The sequence below is a fragment of the Monodelphis domestica genome, chromosome 7, assembly GCF_027887165.1.
Source record: "Monodelphis domestica isolate mMonDom1 chromosome 7, mMonDom1.pri, whole genome shotgun sequence".
In the NCBI taxonomy this organism is placed as follows: domain Eukaryota; kingdom Metazoa; phylum Chordata; class Mammalia; order Didelphimorphia; family Didelphidae; genus Monodelphis; species Monodelphis domestica.
The window spans coordinates 77,063,701-77,081,301 of NC_077233.1; the positions used below are offsets into that span (position 1 = coordinate 77,063,701).

General features: G+C 35.5%; 1 protein-coding gene across 5 annotated transcripts in view; it reads left to right on the forward strand.

Annotated features, from left to right (window-relative positions):
- GRB10 (growth factor receptor bound protein 10) overlaps positions 1–17,601 on the forward strand; it is a 233,563-nt gene that overhangs the window by 197,036 nt on the left and 18,926 nt on the right. For all 5 annotated transcript variants that reach the window (XM_007500399.3, XM_056804837.1, XM_056804836.1 and 2 more), the window contains 5 exons: positions 8,386–8,501; positions 9,243–9,317; positions 11,930–12,067; positions 12,828–12,938; positions 16,091–16,189. In XM_007500399.3, the coding sequence (XP_007500461.2) occupies positions 8,386–8,501; positions 9,243–9,317; positions 11,930–12,067; positions 12,828–12,938; positions 16,091–16,189 (539 nt within the window). The remainder of the gene's footprint in view (positions 1–8,385; positions 8,502–9,242; positions 9,318–11,929; positions 12,068–12,827; positions 12,939–16,090; positions 16,190–17,601) is intronic.

Sequence of the window (17,601 nt, forward strand, 5' to 3'; positions counted from 1 at the left end):
TGATAGCAGGAACTCTTTCTGTATTTTTTCCCATCACTACTGATTACCAAGTTATTTGTATGTAAACAGAAGCTTTCTCCTTTGTGACTAACATCCTTCTTCTGCCAGATTCATTCAGTGATGCCACAATTCAATGATTGTGACATCACAATAGCTTCCATGGAGACTAATTGTGCTGTCAAACTCCAGTTTTGTGACATCCCTGAATGAATAGAGTCAGTGGGCTGACAAGGCAATCAAAAGCTTCTCTTGGTACCCAAATACTTTGGAAATTGACAAGGGTGGGAAAAAGGCAATATATATATATATATTTGTATGTGTATGTATGTATGTGAGTGTATATATACACATATTCATACATTTGTACATGTATAAACATACACAGATGTCAACCTTATATAAATACTATGAAGTAGAAATCAGACTACATTGAACACTGTTTTTGAAATTGTTTAAAAGTCTTGTCTACACCTATATTTCAGACTAAGTAATAATGTTCTGCAAAACTGGTTTTTCTGTCTATTTTAGAATTTGCACATGTGTAATGAATATGTGTAGAACATATGTGCTGTATATATCATCAGTAAATCAATATTGTCAAGCAAAAGAAATTATGGACTGACCTAAGGACGTTGTTTACTTTTGTCATTTTTTTCCTCTAAAAATATCTTAGCATGATTAGATTAGAATGCAGGACAGTTGCTATATTGTACAACATTAGAAATAGTTCCTCACTTAGCATGAGTAATCATGTATCTTGGGAGTTGAGAAATGAATCCTTCTTATATTCATTTTACTCTGAGGGTACTCACAATAAGAAAGGAGAGTTAAATATGTACAATCACATGTGTATACCAACATACCAACTATGAACACAGAATGAGTTAAGGACTGTTCCATTTTTGCACTTATTCACTTTATAATGTAAAAGACTAGAGGGAGATCATGGACTCTAAAATGTATAATTATAAAGAAAATGCAAAAGAACAAAGATGGCAACCTGGGACTTTGTTGCCAAGTTTTAGATTCTCTAGTTAGTTAGACTTACACACAAGGAAATGACATTCAGAAATGTCATATAATGTATTTGCAAAAGGAATTTGTAGAATATTCATTATATTGTCTCCTCCAACCCTCACTTTTGTGGCTTCTTTCACAAAGAACAACCATTGGATACATTTTTTTTCCAATATTTGGTTATTTATTTGTTTTTTAATTGAATTTTGCACATTTTTGATCTCCTTGAACAAACTACTAACTAACACGAAACAAAGTTAGCATTCTGAGGAAAGCAAGGAAATATCAGTAAATACTTTCCATCATTTCAAATCAGCATAGTTCTTCTGCCTCTTCTTTTGTTTGTCCTGAGCTAGCCATTCTTTTGTTTGTTTGAAGTGACAAATATAAAAGTGATATTATAATGTTTTGAATTAGAGTATATATTAGGTGATTTATTAAAGTGATTTTCCAATTTTCCATACAATATAACCCATTAATTTTAACCAGGCATATAATGAAAATTATACTTCAGTATGACTAACAGTGTATGCATAACTCACATTTAAATTAAGAGTTTAAAGTACTTAAAAGGTAATACAGGCATGACCTCCATTTTTCAGATGATAGAATAGAGGCTCTCCTTAATTAAATAACTTTTACATAACCAATCAATCAGCAAGCATTAATTAACTCTCTGCTGTATCCCATTCACTAGAGATACAAATGCAAAGAAAGAAAAAAATTCCTATTCTGGAGAAGCATCTCTCCTAACCAGAGGAGACAAAATCTCTTACACATACAAATTTTCAGAGAATAATTATAATAAATACAAATATGTGTACAGACAACAAAGTGGGTCCAGAATTGAATGTTAGGAAGAAAGATTAGTTGCATGTAGGTAATTGCACAGTCCTTTAGTGCTTTTTAATGATTAAGCTCATATAGACACAGGATCATAGATTTTAGGCTAGAAAAGATTGCAGAAATTTATCTACTCTAAGCTCTTCATTTTACAGATGAAGAATGAGCTTGTCCAGGGTCACAATTAGCAAGTATCTAACGCAAGATTTCAGCAGATTCTGTCTACTATGCCAGGTTGCTCCTCATATGAGAATGATTTTACATTGATATATGAGTGTGTATATATATATACACACACATACACACACACATACACACACACATATAAAATATAAACTATAATGTTTAAAACATTATAGCCAGTACACAAATACCCCTGCATGCATTTAGTCTTTCCATTATTTTTTTTAAACCTTCACCTTCTTAGAATCAATACATGTATTGGTTCCAAAGCAGAAGAGTGGTAAGGGCTAGGCACTGGGGGCTTATGTGACTTGCCCAGGGTCACACAGCTAGGAAGTGTCTGAAGTCGAATTTGAACCCAGGACCTCTCATTTCCAGATCTGGCTCTCACTCCACTCGGTTTCCATTAATTTTTAAACTTTCTTCATATTTGGCATGCATAATGACATTGTAGTACTCCATTCTTTAATGTCACAATTGTTCAGTCATCAATTAACCCCATAGCCATTTCTTTTGTTGCCAATATTTTATCACTATAAATAAGCAACAATGAACATCTTTGTACAGAGATTATTTTCTTTTTTGATTTCTTAGAATTTGTTTCCAACAAGTTGTACCCTTTAAAATTGCATTTTGCTTCACTGATTATTAAAAAATTAGATTTCTTGAGCATGTATTGGTTGCGATAACCTTTGTTCATGTAGGGTATTAACATTCATCTATAGATAATCCATAAAACTCCAGATGTTCTGCTCAAGATCATTGAGTTGCCTGGACATAATTTTGAAAGCACTTATCTATCTTATAAAAATCTAGCATCCTGAAGTATTGCTCTCTCAGTGATTTTTTTTCCCACCTAAAATACATACTCTTAAATATATTCAACACTTCATATTTTAAAAAATGAATGATGGATTTAGAAAAGACGGGGGTAGTTCCCAAGATAGCAATTACTTGATGTGAATGACTTTCTTTTAACTCTTGAGAACATGGCATATGTGTGAGTGACTGAAGCATCTCACTGTGCTCAGCTGTGGATGCTGGTAATGGATTATTGGCAGCAGTCAGTATCCCGCTGACTTCTGGGGAGGTGAAAGGGATGATAACCCTGCTGTCTTTCAAGATGGTGGCATCTCTTGCCTCGGGACATTTTTTTCCTACCACTTTTCCCCTAGTGCCTTTCTGAGAAGTCGGAGATGGTTGCCTAGTTAGTGGAGTTAGTTCAGAATGTCAGTATTAATCCCCTTCTTTGGTTTGCTGGGAGTTGTTTATTTAATACCTTTTGAAAATTCCATACCAAATACTTGTTATGGTACCAGAGAGGGGATAGAAGTCTCTATAACATTTTTGGCTTAAGAGTTTTTTAGTATCGAATGTAAAGGTTAAAAATATGGTTGAGACTGAATTTAATAATTATATTTGGTCGCCAAGGATTTTATTTGTAAAATCCTAATGAAGCATCCAAACTCAGCTGGAAATTTTATAATGATTTAATTGATATAGTGGAGGAGATTTAAGATGAAGGAAGAAGGAAGGGGCTAGTACCAGGAAGAAAGATTAGGAGATATAGAGAGTAAGTTTTTGCGTGTGGAGGAAAGAATTAGCCTGACCTTCAAAGAGGTTCAGCTAAGATGCCAGAACCTGAATCAGCTCAAGTGCAAAACTCACCACCCAACACTCCAATATGTGGAAATGCCCAGCACACTCTCAGCCAGAGTCGCCTCTCCAGGGAAAGAGGAGGAGAAAGGACATAACGTGCCTTATATAGACAGTTTTACATCATTTTTCTGCATCTCATCTGTACCAATGACGGCTTAACTTTACTTAGGACAGCCCAGGTGTCTGTCCTTTGTTCTGCATGTGTCTGTTGAATGCCATCTCCTCAGATATTTAAATCTTGAGTTTGATGCAGTCCTTCCAAATCTTATTAAACTAAGAAGGAAAATGTAGAATTCACAAGACCTGATTCTGTTATTCCAAGTATCTCCATTGTTACTGATCAAGAAATAGCTAAACCAGATCTTCTAAAGAATGGTCTGATTAGGGTGGAATAGTTTTAAAATTCACACGAATTTAGGATTTTTTTTTATTTTTTTTTTTGAGATCCAGTTGTAAAGACAAGTGTGTAAAGTAGAAAGGATACTGGACTTGAAGTCAGGAGAAATCTGAGTTCTGATGCTGCCTCTGGCATTTATTAGTTGTATAACCATAGGCAAGTCACTGAATTTCTCTCTAAACTCCTATGTCCTCCTGAATAATAAATACATTCTATCTTAATGGGTAGAGTTCAGGACTTAGAAACAGGAAGACTAAAATTTCAGGAACTGAAATTTTACCTCAATCACCCAGTTGCTGTGAGACCCTTGGCCAATCATTTACCCTTTGTTTCTTTATCTCTAAATGGGAATAATAATAGCCCCATTTTTCTCAAAGTGGTTCTGAGGATCAATTGAAATAATATATTAGAAGTGCTTTGCAAACTTTTAGGCAGTATATAAATGTTAGAACTTGTAACACAGGAAGAGTATTTGTTCATTGTGGCACAGATCTGCCTGGGTTGCAGAGAGGATCACAGATAATATAGGAAAAACCAGTGCTTTGTTTTGTTTTTAATATGCTTTAACTAATAATAATAATACCAATCATTTAGCATTTGTGTTAGACACTGTGTTTAGTGATAGTTCAGTAGTCAGTAGCTGAGTTCTTCTGAACCTTATTGTCTTGATGTATGAAAATGAATTATAACTGAACATAGCTGAGCAAGGAAAAGGAATAGCAAGTATAGGCTAGTTAAATGCCCACATTTTAAAGAAGGAGAGTTTGGAAGTCATCTCAGTCTGCCATGCTTCTGCTGAGCATGTGAGTGGAAAGTATATCAAAGACTGATTTAATTATGGCATATTCCTGTTTCAATTACATCATATTAATTAGTCAGCTGTGAAAGTTGTCAGCTCATCTCTTAAATATCTACTGAAATGATGCACAGAATACATGAAAGAAGTATGTTCCACTCTATAAGAGAAAGTGTTTCATGGAAATTTGGGAGCCCAAGTTCTGTTTGGGATGAGTTTGTAGACACAAGCCAGACTGCCGAGAAGAAAGTGAGAATAAGAAATCACTTTGCTATTTGTCTTCTGGCTTCCTTCAAGGCCCAACTAAAATCCTATTTTTTCAGGAAGCCTTTCCCAGTCCCCCTTAATGCTAGAACCCTTTCATTATTGATCATCATCTATTTATCCTTTATGTGTTTTGTTTGTGCATAGTTATTTGTGTATTATCTTCCCCCATTAGCCTTTGAGAGCTCCTTAAGGAGAGGAAAAGACACTTAGTAGGTACTTCATAATTATTGATTGATTGAATTTGATGTACAAATTTCAAAATGAAAATCCAAAATGTCAGTACCTAGCTGCTTTTTTAATCTTTGTAATTAGGTTGAAGCAAACAACAACAACAAAAAGAAATGTAGGGGCAACATTCTTCCTTGGGATATTTCTATTCATTTTTTATTTTTGTGAAATAGGAAATGGGGTGAAAATAACTTTGAAATATTTCTCCATTTTGGACCCTAAGTAGATAAGAGAGTACTGATATGTACAAACATTTTAAAAGTAACCTATAAATCTAGAAGTTACCCAAATCTAGAAGGTTCTGTTTCCTCCAAAGCCTTTAAAAAAATAAGGCAGCTTAGACATTATCTTCAGTGGGCATGTTTTCTTGCTGATTACTTTATTCAAAATGTATTACAATCTTGGAAATTCTGAGCAGCTGTTAAATGCATATTGACAGCTAACTGTTTGTTCTGTGATGAGCTTTGGTATGTCGACTGAATTCTAGGTTGAGGATGGAGTGCATTTTGTTCATGCACATGACCAAGTGTTGCAGCTAAGTGTCATTTTGTCATTAATTTTGCTATTGAGACTTAGCCTGGCTGCCATTCTCTTAATAAATAATCTGTCATTCTACTGCTGACCCTTGCATCCAGAGATGGATATGATGAGTCCTATACTTTTGGAGCTTATCTCCATGCTGTGCATAATACAGCTTCACTTTTTTTTTTAATGCCAGCAACTGTATTTTAAGACCATTCATTATCCTGTTAGAAAAATCCTGGTTTCACATCATGCCACTGGACGTCTTTGAAAGTGGTGGCAAAAGATGATTTGAATGATATGCATGCTCTTTTTTTCTTAATTTAGTGTTTTATTTTTGAGGCAAATTAGTAATATTTTAGACCGTGTTTGTGTTGTTAATAGTGTAGATGTCTCACAGGGGGACAGTCTTTCCACCTTTGCAACTTGGAATCTTTAGAGAGTTGTCTGGGGGCAACTGAAAGATAAAGGGAACTTTCCCAGGGTCAGAGACAGAGAGAGATAGAAAGACAGAGAAACCTCTAAATTAACTTATAAAGAGATAAAAGGTAAAACTCAATGGTGTTTTTATTCTTCCTCATTATAGAATAAAATTTTTTTCAATAAAAATTTCAGTATACAATGCAGATTTGGCATGTATGTTTTTCTGGAAAATTCACCCATTATAGATCAATATTGGTCTTAATGTTTTCCATGACAATATGATTTCATGGTATATAAAAAGTTTCTTCAGTAAAGAATAAATTGTTTCGTTCCCTGCATTTCTTTTTTGGAAAGGCAGAAGAAGGTTTAGGAAAGGGAAATAGTTACTGCTAGAGGACAAGAAAATAAGAAGAAGGAATCAAAACAATTGCCCCATGTTGAATGATCCTGGGATAATTCTCTCAAATTGGTCTTAGCATCATCATCTTGATAAAAAGAAAAATAATAGCTAGTTTTAAGTAGTTTATAGTGCTTTAAGTTTTGCAAAGCCCCATGTCTATATAAAATTTTACCCTAGACTTCTGAGTAGCTCTAAAGTTCCTCAATAGTGTTTGGAGGAATTCCTCTCCATAGCAAAAAGCAAGTGTTTATTGAGGAATCTGCTATTTACAAGGTGCTGACTTGGTTACCCAAAGGAGCAACTCTCCTGTCATATCAAGACCCAGTCCTAGAACAAAGCAGCTAATTGAGGGGAGGAGGTTGCATTACAGTTGCCAGTTTGGGCCTATTTTGATTCACATGGGGGCAGGCAAATTTTTGCTTCATGGGGGAAAAATTCCTTTTCTCAGCTACAGTCTCCTTTTAAATCATTTAGGAGAGCCAGGCATCAGAACTAGGAAAACGAGCTTTTTGGCCCTTGGGAAATATAACTCTGACACTCCACTTAGATGTTCTTGGGGCCTGCCATGAATGAGATCTTTCAGGTGGAACAGCTGTTCCTACTGACTTGATATTGCTTTAATTCAGAATTGCTTTGAATCTTTTCTTCCTCACCTCAGTTGTGGGGTTTTTACCTAAAGCAAAAGTTTGTTCCTTCCTATGAATAGTGAAGGGGCAGAAGGTCTGTTCTTTAAGTATCTTTAATCATCGCTTCACATAATAAACTTGACATTTTCAGTAATCAAGTTCTCAGCAGTGTTCATTACATTAAAAGTGTTATACCCATCATCCTACCTGTTTTTCTAAGAAGTAGTATATAAAGTATAAAGTGTGTATGAATATATATTATATATGTATATTCTGACTTCATTCCTGCCAAGTGGCCCTTAATATTGTTCTGCACCCATTTATTTCCAAGTTATCCACATGTGTATTTTAAAATAGCTGTTCACACTTTTGGGGAATACAACGTTTACTAGGCAATTCCTCATTCCTCCCGTAAATAATTTTCCACCTAATTCTGAAACAAGCAGCTACCTGTAATGATTCATTTAAAACCTGATTTTGTTTTCATCACTCTCCATATTTTTAAGCGCTTATATGCTGTTGTAGCAGCCATACCAGCGGCCTCCAGGGCAAAGCTTGGGTCTAAAACCACATTCCCAAACAAGTTCCACCTTTGTTTATGCTGTGAGCTGTGCACTGTCAGAGAAGTCAGGTGCTCAGGCATCTGCGGGAAATGATTCTTCCTCTTGCCATCATTTCTCCCATCCCAGAGTATGTTTCCTATCAAACTTGATGCTCTTCAGATTCCTTCTTTAGCCAAAAGCATTAAAATCTCTTTCATTCTTCAGTCTTTCTTCTTTCTTTCATCCTCTGCGCCTGACACTTTTCCTTTTTTCTTCTCTCGACAGTTTAGACTTTAATTTTGTTCTGCAGATATTCCTTCTGAATATCAAAGTCTGTTATTTTGTTTAGTAGGGGTGGGAATGGGGATGCATAATTTTAATAGGAATATCCTTGTTTCATCCATTAAAATTTATCACTATATTTAAAAGAATGATAAATGATTTAAGAAAAAATTTAAATGAATCTCCCCGTTTCTCTACAGAAAGGTGCTTAGAAGACCATGAGCTGGTGGTCCAGGTGGAAAGCACAATGGGAGGCGAAAGTAAATTTTTATTCAGGAAGAATTATGCAAAATATGAGTTTTTCAAAAATCCTGTGGTAAGTCCTTGGAGTGTATAGAAGCTAGAATAAGATTTTGTTTCTGGACCCACAATGATTTTTGTCACCTAGAAATCCCATATCTTTGAGTAGCACAGGTCACAGTGCTTTTCCATGTGAATACAAATTTTTTACTGTAGTTTAATTTATAATATATAAGGCTTTGATTATTCTTATAACTGTAATTATATTCAATTCAGTAGTCTGAATGAAATCATATTCAATTCAGTAGTCTGAATGTAGATCTTTTATAAACATGTTCATAACATGTTAAAAGAGAGATTCTTTTTCTTAACTAAGTATTGGCTCCATGGCAGAAGAGTGGTAAGGACTATGCATTTGGGGTTAAGTGACACAGCTAGGAAGTGGCTGAGACCAGATTTAAACCCAGGACCTTCCCTCTCTAGGCCTGGCTCTCTATCCACTGAGTCACCTAGCTGCCCCAGCATTAGAGATTTTTCACAGAATGAATATTCAAGCCATCGTGGTAATTACAAATCTTATATTCAACATTTTTAAAATGCTGAATTTTTAAAATTTGAGTTTCATTGTACTGGATCCTGATTATAAAATAGGTACATTGAAAAATTCAAGAGGTTTTGGTGTAGGAGGTGTACAGAGGATCCCCTTGAAGCAGTTGGAATCAAAATGTTTATCATCAGCAACACATGATTGACATGGCCTTCAAGTAGAGGAAAAGACTAACTTTTCATATGTTTTGTTTTGTCCCTGTTTTCCTAGAATTTCTTCCCAGAACAGATGGTGGCTTGGTGTCAGCAATCAAATGGCAGTATTCCCCAAACTCAGCTTCTGCAGGTACTGCAGAAATAGACGTCTGCTGAAGTGCTGTTTATTAAAGGGGGGTCAGAGAGGGGGTGGCTCAAACCCCGAGGAGCTGTAATTGTGTAATTATGAATAACTCTGAAGTGGCTGCTTCCTTATCCATGTCACCACCTCATCCCCAAGTTTGGTTTACGGTAACCAAAAATAAATGCTCACTTGGGAAATCTTTATGTGCCCAGAATTTTTCTAACTTAAATGATCAGTTAGAAAATAGCATAAACTTACTTTGACTCTGAAAAGAACTGCAAGTCATTTGATCTCTAGAGTGGGCCAAAATGGAAACAGATGGGCATTTGTTTTTCCTTCTGTTTACATTGACCCCAGGCCCCCACCGAGCAAGTGGTCAGTAGTCAGATGCGAGTAGGAAGCTAGTTTCTTGTCAGATCCTTTTTAAATTTCTGTGAAAAAGGTTTAGTACTCACCATAGGACAAGCCAGATTTTTAAAAACTAGTCACCCCTCCTTGGTTCCAGTCTACTCTACTGAGGGTGGTTCTTAACTTGGCAGTCTATGAGATTACATTTTTAAAATATATTTTGATAATTCATTTCCTATATATTTTAGTTTTTTATTTACAATAAAAATATTCTGAGAATGGGTCTGTAGCATCCGTGATGGTGAGGAAGGGATAGTGGAATTCCTGGTGGTATTTAACAGTTAAGAATATTTGCAATGCCTCCCTTACTGACTTGTGGCAAGGAAAGCTTTTTATAAATCATGACGTAGGATAGAAATAAATGGTTGTGTCATTATCTTTAAAGAGATACAGCATGACGTGTCATGTCCAGGGAGCCAGCAAGAAAGATCTGGTTCTTCTCAGGCTCTAGCTGTGACACTGTAGACAAATCAGATAATTTTACATTGCTCCCTGCAGCTTCTGAGGCTTAAAGTTGCCAAGATGCTAGTGATCTATATTGGGACACAGTGTCCCCTCACTAGGGAATTCCTTGTACTGATGAAATCATTGGTTTAGTCTCCATCTTTTACTTCAAACATATTCTTACTCTCCTATATAGTTAAATTGGGTGGCAGAGGATGAACAGAAGAAGGAGAGAGCATTTATGAAAAATCATTAAAAATGTAAATCTTCCAAAATTCGCTAGTGTATTTTAAAAAAGCTTTTTAAAAAAAGCTAGTGGGCTTCATGAAGAACAATAGTCAGAGTTTTAGCCCTTTCAAATATTCATTTTAGATGGAGGTACTTTTCTGCTTTGTTGACTGTTCAGTTCCAGAGCCTGCAGAATTTCAGCATGAAGACTTTCATTAGATCATCTGATGGCCAAAAACTCTACAGCATTTGTTTGTTTCTTAAAGAGTGGCCAGCTCTCAGTTCTCATGGCTAATAGAAGGGAGTGGTGGCATGAAGAATTTTTTTTTTTTAATCATTAGGTTTGCCTTTGTTCTTTTATTTGTACAGGGTGTGCCTGATTTCCTAACAGCTCAAATACTCAAACTAAATAATTTCGGCACATAGGAGAAATCTGTCTGGCCTCCCCATATCAAACCCCTCCCTGATTCCCACTTTATGTTGTTAATGAACAGTATTCTTTATCAGACTGCTCTCTATAGGATTTTTGTTCTTCTGCCTCACATCTTCCCTGTTGTGAAGGAGATAATTAAATGGTTTGAGTTAAAAGATCCTTGCCAGTCATGTGGAGTTAAAAGCTATTGGTAGAGAATGAATAAAACAGAAATGGTAACAATGTCAGCAAGACCCTGAAAGGAGCAAAATCCAACACAGATCAAGTAGACAAGTAATGTCAACATAATGTTTGTCAGATTTTAATTAAATTTGAAACATAATTAGTGGTTATAGAAATATGGTTTTGTTGAGTATCGTCCCTAGTTCTAAGAATCCATAATGAGTATTGGTTCGTTGATCAGTCATCAGAGTTTTTGGTGTCCTAAAATTTCTGATTATTATATATTAATGTATTATTCAAACAGAAGAAGGTGAGGTTAGCATCCTAAAAATGATTTTCCTTATTGTTTCAAGAATCTATAATTTGGTCAGTGTGTGTACTCTTGTCATTAACACATATCCCAATCAATCAGTTGTTAACATATTTATTCATGCATTGGGCACTGGGGATAGAGAAGGAAAAATGAAGCCATTTTTTCCCCTCCAATTTTCTGTTACTTAGTAGATTGTTTTTGGAATTTGCCATGGCTGAAAATGTTCACCACCCTACAGCTGACTTGTTAATGAGCCTTCTCAAACTTAGGCTGGTCCTTGGACAAATGGCATACAGTCCTATATCCCTTTTGGTAGAATCTGCCATAATTTACAGATATTTAATGGCTTTCTAAATCTGAAATATTCCTGTAACACAGCAAAGACACAGAATAGGACTTTGGTAAAAACTTTGCATTGTTTCATGAGTAAATTTATGATTTTGTAGATATTTCTTATCATTGTTTGCTAAAACTGCCATTTAACAACCAGAGTGAATCTAGACTTTTTGTCCTTTGACTAGAAAAAAATGTTAGTTAATGGGAAAAGTTGAATTTCCCAAATTTCATCTGTTAATTACTCACTTCACATGAATGTCAGCTAACTTTCTTACTTAATTTTGCCTATGACAGAATTTTTTAAACTCCAGTAGTTGTCCTGAAATTCAAGGTTTTTTACATGTGAAAGAGCTAGGCAGGAAGTCCTGGAAGAAATTATATGTGTATTTGCGAAGATCGGGACTTTATTGCTCCACAAAAGGAACTTCAAAGGTAAATTACATTTTAAAACATTGTCAGATACTAACAGATTCCAGATTATGAATGTCCAATTTGAACTTTCTGCTTTGTTTAAAACTTTATCTTCAGTTTATTTGAAGTGAAATTTCCAGAGAGCAGAATATCTCACAGCCCTCCCCCCTGGGAGAAGGTCTGGTGGGATCCAGCCCGGTACAGTTGTTTTACCAGCTCTGTGGCCTTTTGGCAAGTCAATTAATACTCTCAGAAATAAGGAGATTATCCTTAGTGACTTCAAGGGTCCCTTCCAACTCTTAACCTATGGTTATGTAAGAGTTCCTTAAAAATCTGAAAGTGCCAGATGAATGTGAGATATTATTATTTAGTCAGTAATAACAAAAACGTTAAATAAATTAACTTCTAGTCTTCCTATTTGATAACTGCTTCCCTATTTTAAGTAGGAGAAGTAGCCTGAATGGGATCTTTCTTAGGTTTTCATTCTGTGTATTCTCCTATATATTTAGCCTAGCGTTGAAGAGACTTTCTTTAGCAAGGATATCAAATGGGGACTAAAATAAATCTTACACTGGGGAAATTTAAATTTTTTTATTTAGCACATTTTAAAAAGTGTCTCCTAAAAATGTAATATTTTCCCTACATCATCTTCTGCAACTTGGAAGGAGTCAAAGAGGTCACTTAAATGTGCAGATACTGCCCTCTGTTGGAGTAGAAATGAGATGTGTTTGCTCTTTGAAATGCTTAAGTCCATTGAATAAAGATGCAAAAATTTTTACAGGAGCCAAGACATTTGCAGTTATTGGCTGACCTGGAAGACAGCAATGTCTTTTCCCTGATCACAGGCAAGAAGCAGTATAATGCCCCTACCGACTATGGGTTTTGTATCAAGGTAATGTCCTTCCACAATTGCAAAGATTAGCTCACCTTTTAGGCATTGAATCTGAATGTCTGATATTATCATTTGGATAGATTTCAATAGATCGTATTTCAGATTGAGAATATAATGGAAGAAGATAGTGTATAGATTTTTTTTTATTTAAGTTTGTTTGGAAGTGATTATTTAGTATCAAAATATTTAGCTCATTCTTATTCCTCAAGCAAACATGAACCATTTTATTATAAATTCTGTCAGAGTTGAGTTTTTGTTTTGTATTGTTTTTAGCGAAAATTCAGTTATTCCTAGCCTTAGAGTCTCAGGCCATTTCTTCTTATGTCCCACAAGTTTAGAATATTTCATATGTTTCTTAGAAGGAAGCCCCTTCATCTTGAATGTGCATATTCTTGCATCTATAGTTTTGTCTGAAAAAGAAAGTTTCTTCCTGAGGAAAAGTCTCAAGGATTTTGCGGTAATGTAGTTCCCTCTGCAATATAATACAGGTTGGCTAGTCTTATGTAACCATATCTACTTAAGGGGAGCAATCGTCTTTTATTTACACATAGTATTAAACTTCAAATAAAGGGTACCTTCATAGCTCATAAGTTTGGTTAGTAACACATTGTTGCATTCATCTTTAAATCGTTATTGAGCATCCAAACCCAGGGTGCTTAATCTTGGAACTTTGACCTTTAAATTGTGATGACAACATTTCAATAGAATTAGTTCCTTTTGTTATTTTATATATTTCCTTTTATGCTTTTAAAAATGTTACTCTGAGAAGGGGGGGCAGTCCATAGGCTTCCCCAGACTGTCAGAAAAGATCCATGAGACAAAAGAGAGTAGAAAGTCTGAACTAGAAAGTATATAATCAGTGAATTAATTAAACCTTACATACCTTGTTTGTATAATCGGCATTAACAGGGAGTAAGAAAGATATCTCTAGCAGTTTTGAACTTCAGTGTCACCGTGTATTGAAGTATTCTAAGTAGAAATACAATTCATTTTAGAATGAGAAATCATGGAATAAGCACAACCCAAGTATCATAGCAGAATGTTGGCAGTTCTAATTTGTGGTCGGTCTTGACATGACTCCAACAATATGGCTTGCCTTATCTAAAGCAAGATAAGAAGTCAAAACATAGTTGCCGTATAGCTCCCTTTGGAACATCCCAATGTGAAAAGTGAAAATTGTTTCTATAATTATTTGGAAGCTAACTCAATTGGACCCTGATGTTAAATTAGTCTTGACTGTATCTATTATAAAATTTTATGTTCTCTTTGTCTGTGCTTACCAGTTTTCTCTTAAATAAACTGATTGAAAATGAATGTTGTATTCTATATAACATGGATTTTAATATTTGAAATTCATAGTGAACCTAATAGATGCTGAAAGGACTAGTGGAGAGAGTTCTGAGTCCAAAGTCAGGGAGACTCATTTTCTTAGCCTTAGCAGAAGAGTACTATGAAATCTAAAAAACCTTGTGAAGATACTTTGTTTAACAGGTCTTTAGGGAACAAAGCTTCTTTTGATAATATCAGGGGAAATGGTAGCCCCCATAAGGTATTCAACCCTTATAAAGTCCGAAACCCAGTGTCATGCACGAGAAGAATTGGCCATAGGAATTGGGTATGTTTTGCTTCTAGTAGAGAAAATTCAGAGGATACTTTTCAGATATTTAATGGGCTTTCATCTTCCTCTTCCTATATTCATTACTTACTATTTGCCTTTATCCAGTGGAAATCAACTCTGCCTGTCTTTCAAATTATATTTAGTGGGAGAGCCCCCTCTTTCTCTTGCTGTTGGTTTTTGACTACAATCGTTTTGAGGCTCTTTTTAAAGATTGCTTTGGAAGGATTGTTAGAGAGGTTTCAGCTTTCATAGCTACTGAGCCACCATCTTGGCTCCATCCCCGAATGGACTTTTATCTGGAAGAGGCATAACTAGGAACAATGTTAGGAAACACTTCCAAACAAGGAGATGAAGTGCCACAGGAGGTGATGGGATCCCCTTTATTGGAGGTCTTCAAGCATAGACTACATGACTACTTGTTGGGCAGAGTTGGGTGAGGAAATGTTGTCAGGAATGGGTTATACCAGATGGCTGCAGAGGTCCCCTGGTTCTGTGAATTAGGTCTGGCTGAGGGGGAAGACCATACCCCTGAAGAGTAGCTCATAGAGACTATGTAAAGGACAAGAACGGGACCTCTTGTACCTTTCACTGGTTTAAAAACCATCTTCAAATTATTGTAGTGGTGGTTTATCCAGAAGGACACCTTTCCCCTCCAAAAAAACCCCCAAAACCAGTATCTTGGCACTCAACCCTGTGCCTTTCCCAATGAAATTCATTGACAGTGCAATACTGTCTAACGATTAGAACTATTTGAATTGAATGAGCTACATTGGGGAGGTAGTGGATTTCCTATTCTTTGAGGAATTCAGGGAAAGTTGGAATGACATTTCATTCACATATTACAAAAGGGATAATTTTTGATATATAGGTTAGACCAGGCTCTAAGGACCCTTCTAACACCAACATTCAGTGATCCTATGAATCTGTCTCTTCGTTAATAGGGTATTAGTGGATTAATACACAATACCCTCTACAGCAATCACCATTCATCACTATTAAAAACCATTCCAGTTGGATATTAAGTGCCTACCGTAGCAACCTCTCCATGGTTACAAATACCATTCTGAGTTATTTACTCTTACCTTACAGTTACACACTTGATTTTCTTCTCTCAGAACTGTTACAGTGACTAGCCCATGGAACCTGACTAGTGATAGGCTTTATTTGTCTTCTGTCTAATGATAGGTGTTATTTATCATTATTTCCCACCCACACTTTCCAGAATCCACCTAGGGTTGTTCTCTATACCAGATCCACCCTTGACATCTGCATCCTTCCTCTGGTTTTAACTTGATCATATATTCTAGAGCATATAATCTCATTTATAATTTGATCTTTGTTCCTAATAGTGATAATTCCCCAAATCTCTTCAAGAAGTTCTATAACCATGGTGTTTTGAATATACTGATGCTATGTTCTAATTCTACTACATTTGTTGTTTTTAGTTTCTATTGCTATGGTTCTTGTTTTTTAAAAATATCTCCCTTTGCTTGTTTGCAGTTATACTCACTGATGTTCATTTACCTTCTTGTAGCCAAACAAAGTAAGGAATGAGACAAAAGATCTGCGGTTACTATGTGCTGAAGATGAACAGAGCAGGACGTGTTGGATGACAGCATTTAGGCTCCTCAAGGTATTTCTTTTCTCATTTAACAGACAGCAGTGTTTAGTACAATGCCTGGAACATAGTAGGCACTTAATAAATGGTTATCGATGGAATAGAAGATTGGATTTGTTTTGCTGAACAGTGTTGTTGTTTTTCTTTAAGTATTGAGCAATTGTTCTAACTTTTACCATAATTGGGAACCAAAAAATCAACTTAAATTTAGTGGACCTGAACCTTTTATTGCTGGAAATACAACCAGATGCCCTCTTTAGAGATTAGAATGTCTCTTGGTACCACTGTCTGAGAACATCAGACCATTAGTCTGACCCATTCTGGTACAACTCCAATCTCATAGTTTACATATTTCTTTAAAAGCCTTGCAGTGAAGAATATAAAGCCCAGATATGTGTATGCCCATTTTGGTATCTGTGTGAAGGGTAGTAGATTTGGGAGCAAGAAAACCACTTGGGAGGTAAGAGATGGTACGGGCCTGAGCTCCTAAGATGGTAGTTGTGTGAGTAGAGGAAATGGAGCCACAAGCAAAAAATGGATAGAGATAGAAAGGACAAAATTTGGCAACTAATTTGATAGGTGGTTTGGGGGAGAATGAAGAGTCAAAGATGACACCAAGGTTGATACGAACCCAGGTATAATTGAAAAGATGGTGGTATCTTTGACATTAGTTAGGAAGTACAGAAGATGGAGTAGTTTTTGTAGGAAAGATAATGAATTCTATTTTGGATGTAATTGAATTTAAGATAGAAAGAAGACATCAAGATCAAAATTTCCAATAGCCAATTGGTGATTCAATAAAGAGAAACATAATGGGGAGATTTCAAGACAGATTAACAAAAACTATGACAATTTATTTGGAATTAAGTAGGCATCCTAGACTATTTTGATACACTATGTTTAGGGAAGAATAGAAATAGAAAAAAGTCCCTTATGCTTTAGTAATACAATCTTATTGGGCCTTTTTTGAACCAAGAGCATTCATTAGTAATGGTAAGAGTTGGCATTGATAGAAGAACTTAAGTGTTTGTAAAGCACTTTACATATATTATTTAATTTGAGCCTCACAAAACTCTGGGAAGTATTATAAATTTTAAATTCATTTTATAGATGAAGAAATTAACTCTCAGACGGGTTAAATGGCTTGTCCATGATCACACAGCTAATAAGTCTTAGAGACAGATTTCAAACTTGTGTCTTCTTGAAACCAGGTCTAACATTCTCTCCACTATTCCACCTTTTCTTTTGTGTAAATTAAAAGTGCTTTTCTGTTTTGCAAAGTCCTTCATATATTTATCACCTTTCATCTTGATGTAGTAGTGCTTCTCAATCTCCATTTTTCAGGTGATAAAATTGACCCTCATTGACTTGCTCAATATAACACTAATATGTAATATAATATAACATTAATAAATGGTAGTGCCTGG